This window comes from Dendrobates tinctorius, unplaced genomic scaffold (genome assembly GCF_039654945.1).
Source record: "Dendrobates tinctorius isolate UK_male_01 unplaced genomic scaffold, ASM3965494v1 ptg000203l, whole genome shotgun sequence".
Classification (NCBI taxonomy): Eukaryota; Metazoa; Chordata; class Amphibia; order Anura; family Dendrobatidae; genus Dendrobates; species Dendrobates tinctorius.
This window is the reverse complement of record NW_027361870.1, coordinates 23,456,388-23,465,248: the sequence shown is the minus strand read 5'-3', so window position 1 is coordinate 23,465,248 and position 8,861 is coordinate 23,456,388. Positions and strand designations below refer to the sequence as shown.

General features: G+C 44.0%; 1 protein-coding gene across 1 annotated transcript in view; it reads right to left on the bottom strand.

The window, feature by feature from the left end:
• Positions 1-869: 869 nt before the first annotated feature.
• TRMT6 (tRNA methyltransferase 6 non-catalytic subunit) overlaps positions 870-8,861 on the bottom strand; it is a 103,188-nt gene continuing 95,196 nt past the window's right edge. The window contains exons 10-11 of the mRNA XM_073553878.1: positions 3,184-3,270; positions 870-2,790 (exon numbers count right to left, since the gene is read on the bottom strand). Coding sequence (XP_073409979.1) covers positions 2,629-2,790; positions 3,184-3,270 — 249 coding nt within the window. The 3' untranslated portion in view covers positions 870-2,628. The remainder of the gene's footprint in view (positions 2,791-3,183; positions 3,271-8,861) is intronic.

Here is an 8,861-nt window from a genome sequence, read left to right as displayed (position 1 = left end):
GGCCGCGCCTCCTCCGGTCAGCTCCTCCTATGGTCGCATGACGCTACATGCGATCAGCGTACCCTAGATTTAGCGTTGGGTGCGCTGGCCATGCGCTGGTATGGTTTTGCCGGCGCATGTGCCCTTTTTGCGCTACGCCGACGTGCGCCAAACGCACTCTGTTGCATTTTTGTGTGCTCGGCGCAGCGCAAAAAGGGCGCATGCGCCGGCACAAATATACCAGCGCACGGCCAGCGTACCCAACGCTAAATATAGGGTACGCTGATCGCATGTGGCGGCATGCGACCATAAAAGGAGCTGTCCGGAGAGGGCACGGCCAGGGGTAGAGCTTAGCGGCGGCCCTGCGTTTGGTAACGCTAGTGTGAAACTAGTCTAAGTGGGTAGATTTTATATTTAGTACCAAACTAAATAATTTATTTTTAAATCGGTTCCAGGTCTCGATTTGTTTCACATGTCTTATGCATTTCAGGACGGATAAAATGGTTTCTTCACGTGAAAACATATTGAAAACTGTACTTGAACGAAAGAAATGAAACACATCCCAGTGCATTAGCCATTGTCACGCTGCCTCCAGGAACATCACAATAATGACTTCACTCTACTTTATTGCTCCCGCTGCATTTATGGTATGATGAAAGTCACTTATGTCCAAAAGCAATACGCAGATGAAAACAAATAGAAGCATCAATGGCGTTTACGTGTACAGACGTGGACTTTGATGTAACTGTGTTCCTCAATCATTCTACATAATGCACGTCTCTGTATCCAGAGTCAGACGGATGAAGGAAGACTGTGATCTCCGATGTTACCCATGTCTATAATTGCATGTTAATTTGGTCTATACCTTATAGTTTAAAACTGAACAATAGTGAATGGAACACTGAGCATTTATTAAAGTAAAAAGTATACGAAAAAAATAATTTTGCAGATAATATACACCAGCTATTGGTATGCTGTACAAAATTGGCCCCAGACATTGCTTTTTCTTGCTGGATTTTTAAAAAAATATAACTGAATATATTTATTAGATTAATCTATGAAAATACCAAAACCATCATTACTTAACCAATGACGCTTCTTTTTGGTCTTCGCTGGCTGCAGTGGTCAAGTGTTGTAGAGGAGACATGATAAAAAAGGCTAGGGCTGAAGTGGCGAGACATTTTGTATTTTCCTATGGATCAAACCTTCGGAGTATAGAGATTTTAACTAGACACATCATTAAAAAAGGTTTAATTTTAATCAGTATTTGAATAATAATAATTTCCACAATTGGATATGTTTAAATAAAATGTTCCTGTGCTAAGATAATCTTATTAAATGAGCCCCTGCTGTGTACTGTGTAATGGCCGTGTCTGACCGTGCAGGAACATGGTCTGATCATGCCACAGCTCCTGGGCAGGGGAAGAAGCAAAAGAGTATACAGACATTACAGCATGGAGTTATCGCCGATTCTTTCTTTGAAGTAAAACATGGCTTAAAAACAGGCAGGGAAATGTTTTACCTCCCAGAATTACTTGTGATCCCGTGCTGTAATGTCTGTAAAATCTTTTTCTCCCAACCTGCCCAGGAGCTGTGGTATGATCAGACCATGTTCCTGCACGGCCATTACACAGTACACAGCAGGGGCACATTTATAAGATTATCTCAGCACAGGATCATTTTATCTAAACACTTTCCAATTGTGGAAATTATTATTATTCCAAGATCTATTAATTAAAATGTACTGTGTAACGTAGGAAAATCCCTTGAAGTCCTCCAAAAACAAAACAAAAAAAAAACAAAAACAGTGCAGTAGCTTTGCAATCTGAGTCATTGGGGATTTCTGGGCACTTCAATTCTGCATATGTCTTAGAGCCCTAAAGAAAACAGTTGGAATATGAGAAAACTCAGATAAAAAAATAGATCAAGCATTTTGACAATTGTATTTGACACTGAAACACCCCCTTTAACATGAGCGAGTGAGACATTATAATCCGTTCATTTGAATGGGCACCATGTAAATTTTGCATGCAGAGGCTGCTGCTGGGAAAATGAGCCGCAGAACGGAGCGTGCCTAAGGGTGGTCAGCTGATCGCTGGGGATTAGATAAGTCAGAGCTGCATCAATCTGTCAGCCGCCGAGGTGCTTTTATGCGAACAAGGGCTTGATTCCCAGGAATTACAGTATAGTCAAAGCCTATTGTGTCCTGCTCTTACATTAATGGAGACGCAGAGCAGTCTATGGCACTGCATTCACTCATGGACATTAAACTCAACAAAAAGATGAAATGCCCTCAAATTCAGTTTATGTCCACCATAAGGAAGTCGCAGTCAGCTTTGATCCGACGATCCTCCAAAATTGCCAGCCATGTAGAAGAGGGATATCGGGCTGTACATACATTTTACACGTTAAAGTGATGAATAAATATTTCTCTCTCATTTTCATAATATGTAAAAGAAAAGGAACAAATTCAAATATAAACGAAAATGTATTTTGACTCTATGGCAACTGAAATAAAAATAAAAAAAAAAAGCAACAAAAAAAAAAAAATAAAACACAAAAATGTATAAAATTAAGTAGAGAAAAAAAATCTCTGGTTCATGATGCGGCTTGGGTGTTGGTCTTGTGACATTAAAAAGAACGTTTGTGTCAATCTTCTACGACTTTCAGCTTTTTTGGTGCGGGCTCTTCGGTTCTTTCTGGACAACTGGTGCTGGTCTTTATGGTGTCTCTAGCTACAGTGATGCCATGAAGTATGTAACCTCCTCCACTACTCATCACCAATTTCGGGTGACTTCTGTCTGGCAAAACCTAAAATGAATCATTATTATAGTCAGCGTAGGGAAATAAATCGGAAAGAAATAGATAAATATGGAAACGGATGGCAGAGCAGCTATTAAGATAATAAAAGCCATTAATAAAAGACAACGAAGATCAATATGAAAGAAGCCGTAAAGGCATGAGCCAAATTTGGCCACTTAAGGCCCAGTGTCTCAGTGAAGACATTGCTATGTATTGACACAGACAATTCAGCAGACCGAGGTAATTCCAAGTCAAGTCAGCTGTGTCATGTTCTCGTGGATCGTTTCAATTACGCAGTCAATAGGTTTGCTTTATTACAAGTGTACGGCAGCCAATGGGGTTCCATCTACAAGAGAGGGATCAATGGAAAGTATTGCTGGGTTATTGGAAAACATAAATTACCTGATAATTCCTCAGCCAGGTCTCTGACAGTTTGAGGTTAATGACGCCACCTTTTTCTCGAAGTTTTGTATAACATTCAAGTAAGGGCTGAGAAATGAAAAAAAATAAATAAAAAAAAAATATATATATTTTTCTTTAAAAAGTGAGGTTAAATGTTGCAGGTCACCACTCACTTTCCAATGCACTGATAACTATCACCAGAGCGCCCCACATGTGCGCAGGACCGGGCGGCAATGTCTCCGCCACGCTCGACTCCGGGGCACGCCAATCCAGTGCACCCCGGGCATGCGCAGGCTCAGGACAGCATGTCGACAGGAGACATTTTAGCAAAGAGGTCTCCGCCTGCACACCACCAACCTCCTGGATCGGTGGTGGCACTTCCAGATCTGCCAGTGTCCCGGAAGGCTCTTGTAGACAAGACACAAGCCAGGCCTGGGCGAGGTGCTGCCCTTTTATTCAGTAGATTTCATGTCCTTGATGGGAGGACTCCCTCTCTCAGGTGGTGCTTTCAAGGGACAGGGGGGAAACAGGTGCCAAAATATGAACACAACATCTATACTTCCCAAATTACATCAAAACCAGAGTTGGACCATTATGAGATTTTCATGAACCATAGGAGGTCCGGGTGTGGTATGTGTAATACGAGCACAAAAGGACCCGTATAACATCCGCCAAGGCCATAGGTTAGGCAATAAATGTATGATTGGTGGAGGTGCGACAACTAGGACCCTATGCATTGTTGGTTACATTAATTTTTTTGGGGGGTATATGAGAGTGACAGCACTCATGTGAGATCACTGCTCTCAAACAGGGTCACTGGAGCGGTTGTCGCATAAACGCATTACTAAAATATTTTACCTGGGCAATGGAAGTATCCTGCGCTGCTGGAAATATTATGAAGTGCTGGTTATTATCAATGCCTTTCAGAGTCACTCAGACCCATTTTTCGTGACAACCACACATAAAAGCATCTCTTATATGTGGTTGTCCTGAAGGAACAGTTTGTTTGACTCAAACGCGTTGACAATAAACAAACACTTCATAAGCGATGCTGCATTGTCACATTTTCCAGCAGCGCAGGATACTTCCATTGCCCAGGAGAATTATTAAAATAATTTTTGAAACTACCTTTTGGAAGTTGCAGAATCTGGAACTCAGGTTTTTTAGTGGTTGTGTCTCACACAACCCTAAAGCCGAGAGCTTATACCTTTCTTTTGGCTTGTTATACTTGGATAATACCCTACTTCTTTTGCATTCTATTCAGCACGTGCATTTCTGCTTCAGTCAAGATGCGGGACCCCCTTTTCACAGGTGATAAGTGATTTTGGTGTAATAACCCATTTAGGGAAAAAAATGGAGTATGTGTTTAGAGGCCAAAATTAGTAGACAGATTTATAAGGCTACTTAGTGTCATTAGAGGATGGCTTTTTTTTCTTGGCTCTAAGGGGTAACATTTTTCTTTGTGGAAAGTGACAAGACAGGGCTGGCATGCCAGAGCGATGAGACTTATATACACCATGCTATGCTCCTCTGGGAAATAAAATCTTCAAATTGCCTCTTCAGAGAGGAAGAGGACAAGAACTCTAGCACCACCTATTGGAAGTAGCTATCCTAAAAGTCAATATAATATTGACCCTTTAGCGAACCTGGGCACATGACTTAGGATAAAAGCCAAACCAGTATCTCAATTTTTAGGCACGGTGTTTCGGGATATTGCCCCTCATCAGTGCAAAGTGTGAGGTCTGATATGGCTGGGTGAGAGGCTATTTTTTTTTCTTGTTATATATATAAAACTTTCCTGATGGTCATAATGGAGACATACACTGCCTTGCGAAAGTATTCGGCCCCTTGGAGCTTTTCAACCTTTCCCCACATATCATGCTTCAAACATAAAGATTCCAAATGTACATTTTTGGTGAAGAATCAACAAGTGGAACACAATTGTGAAGTTGAACAAAATGTATTGGTTATTTTAAATATTAGTGGAAAGTCAAAAACTGAAAAGTGGAACGTGCAATATTATTCGGCCCCTTTACTTTCAGTGCAGCAAACTCACTCCAGAAGTTCATTGTGGATCTCTGAATGATCCAATGTTGTCCTAAATGACTAATGATGATAAATATAATCCACCTGTGTGTAATCAAGTCTCCATATAAATGCACCTGCTCTGTGATAGTCTCAGGGTTCTGCTTAAAACACTGAGAGCATCATGAAGACCAAGGAACATAACAGGCAGGTCCGTGATACTGTTGTGGAGAAGTTTAAAGCCGGATTTGGATACAAAATGATTTCACAAAACTTTAAAAATCCAAAGGAGCACTGTGCAAGCGATCATATTGAAATGGAAGGGAGTATCATACCACTGCAAATCTACCAAGACCCGGCCATCCCTCTAAACTTTCATCTCAAACAAGAAAAAGACTAATCAGAGATGCAGCCAAGAGGCCCATGATCACTCTGGATGAACTGCAGAGATCTACAGCTGAGGTGGGACAGTCTGTCCATAGGACAACAATCAATCGTACACTGCACAAATCTGGCCTTTATGGAAGAGTGGCAAGAAGAAAGCCATTTCTCAAAGATATCCATAAAAAGTGTCATTTAAAGTTTGCAACAAACCACCTGGGAGACACACCAAACAAGTGGAAGAAGGTGCTCTGGTCAGATGAAACCAAAATTGAACATTTTGGCAACAATACCAAACGATGTTTGGCGTAAACGCAACACAGCTCATCACCCTGAAGATAACAGCCCCACTGTCAAATATGGCAGCATCATGGTTTGGGCCCGCTTTTCTTCAGCAGAGACAGGGAAGATGGTTAAAATTGATGGGAAGATGGATGGAGCCAAATACAGGACTACTCTTGAAGAAAACCTGTTGGAATCTGCAATAGACCTGAGACTGGGATGGAGATTTGTCTTCCAACAAGACAATGATCCCAAACATAAAGCAAAATCTCCAATGGAATGGTTCACAAATAAATGTATCTAGGTGTTAGAATGGCCAAGTCAAAGTCCAGACCTGAATCCAATCGAGAATCTGTGGAAAGAGCTGAAACCTGCTGTTCACAAACGATCTCCATCAAACCTCAGTGAGCTCGAGATGTTTGTAAATTAAGAATGGGCAAGAATTTCAGTCTCTCGATGTACAAAACTGATCGAGACATACCCCAAGCGACTTGCAGCTGTAATCGCAGTAAAAGTGTCAGGAACACCACACTGAACTTGCTCACTGAGTCAGTGCGCGTGTCCTGACTAAAGCGAACTGTGCTCAAAGATACCTGTGGAGCGGGCAGCAGCCGAGTAGATGCGTACTTCAGAACAGCAGGACCTGAAGCACGTGACAGCTAGGGGCGTGGCCTAAACTCCAGAGAGCTAGGAGCTGCAAGAGAACTCCTAGAAGGGTAACTGCGGGACAAAGTTACCAAGGGGCATAGACAGGGAGGATAGTCAGGACGTAGCCAATGAGTCATACACAGAGATAGCCTCAAGGTACAAGAGGGGCGAGCAGAGAGTAGTCAGATCACAGGCAATGAGTCATACACAGAGAGGGTAGCGCAGTAAAGAATCAACAGGCAAACTCACAACGGGGAACAGAACCGGGTCAGAACCATATAAACAAGCTATGACAACGAACAGGCACACAGAGGTCACCAGACTCGGCCAAAGGCAAAAGTATAACTGGCAGGGATTGGAGCTTCCCAGGGGTTTAAGAAGCTCTCCCAGAACCAAAGAGAGGCCACAATCATTAACCCCAGGTGTGCAGCTCAAAACCTGCACTGAGCTCCAGACATTAATCCCTGACGTGCAGCTCAAAAACCTGCACTGGGATCATGACAGTACCCCCTCTCAACGGGGGCCTCTGGACCCCCAGGCTTCCCCGGGTACTTGGCATGGAAAGCCCGAAACAGGCGATCTGCATGTACAGAGCGAGCAGGGACCCATGAGCGCTCCTCTGGTCCATATCCCTTCCAGTGGACCCGGTACTGCAAAGAGCGGCGCACCCGCCGAGAGTCCACAATATGTCCGACCTCATACTCCAATTGACCCTCCACCAGCACTGGAGGAACAACAGGCTTGGAGTCCTCTTTGACAGAACCTACAGATTTCAACAGAGATTTATGGAACACATTGGATATTTTTAACGAGGCGGGGAGACGCAACCTATATGCCACTGGGTTGACTATCTCCATAATCTTGTACGGACTTTGGTCCCAACTTAGCTGATGGTACCTTTAAGTTGATGTTATGTGTGGAAAGCCAAATCTTCTCTCCCACCTGAAACATGTCTCCCGAGGCTCTCTTTTTGTCAGCAAAATATTTGTACCTCCCCTGGGCCCAAGAAATATTACGCTGGACATCAGCCCAGAGGTTTTTTAACCGTTGAACGGACCCCTCTACCCCTGGACAACCGCAATCCACCCGTGAAAACTCCCCAAAATGCGGATTAAACCCATAGTTAATCAGGAATGGGGACATGTTGGTGGACTGACTCACCCGGTTGTTAAAAGCGAATTCCGCCAACGGTAACGCATCACACCAATCCTCCTGTCTGGCGGAGGTCAGACACCTGAGAATTTGTTCCAGGGATTGATTGGTGCGTTCTGTCTGACCATTACTCTCTGGGTGATATGCCGACGAGAACGAGAGTGAGATGCCCAATTTCATACAGAACGCCCTCCAAAATTTGGCCACAAACTGCACACCTCTGTCAGACACAACATTCAGGGGTACCCCATGCAATCGGACCACATGCTGCACAAACAACCTTGACAATGTTTCTGCTGAGGGTAATGCTGCCAAGGGAATGAAATGGGCCTGTTTAGAAAACTTATCCACCACCACCCAGATCACGGTATTGCCCCTGGAAGGTGGAAGGCTAGTAATAAAATCCATGGAAATACGAGTCCATGGCCTATCAGGAACCGGTAAAGGTATGAGTTCCCCAGCCGGCCGATTATGCAAGCTTTTGGAACGGGCACACACGCCACAAGCAGAAACAAATTTCTTGACATCGGACCTTAGTGAAGGCCACCAAAAACCCCTGGCTACTGCCTCTCTAGTGGTCGTGATACCTGGATGAGCACTCAGCCTAGACTCTTGAAACTCCTGCAGAAGTCTAGACCGCAATAAAACTGGAACAAACAATTTATCCCCTGGCCTGGTTGCCGGAGCTAGGGCCTGAGCCCTTAGAATTTCTTGTTCCAACTCAGATGAGACCCCCGCCACTACCACCCCTGGGGGAAGAATGGAGGACGGCGGCTCAGGGGAAGACACTGGGTCAAAACTTCTGGACAGGGCATCAGCTTTAACATTTTTGGACCCCGGTCGAAAAGTAATGGAGAACTGAAATCGTGAAAAAAAAGTGACCAACGGGCTTGTCTAGGAGTAAGCCTCTCCTCTAAGCAGATTCAAGGTATGCCAAATTATTGTGATCCGTAACAACCGTGGTAGGGTGAGCAGCCCCTTCCAAAAAGTGCCTCCATTCCTCAAACGCCAACTTGACCGCAAGAAGTTCTCTATTGCCTACATCATAGTTTCTCTCGGCTGAAGAGAACTTCTTGGAGAAGAAGGCACAGAAAGCACAGAAAGAAGAAAGCACAGCCCCCACCCCCCATTTCAGAAGCATCCACCTCCACAATGAATGGTTTGGACGGGTCTGGTTGTACCAACACCGG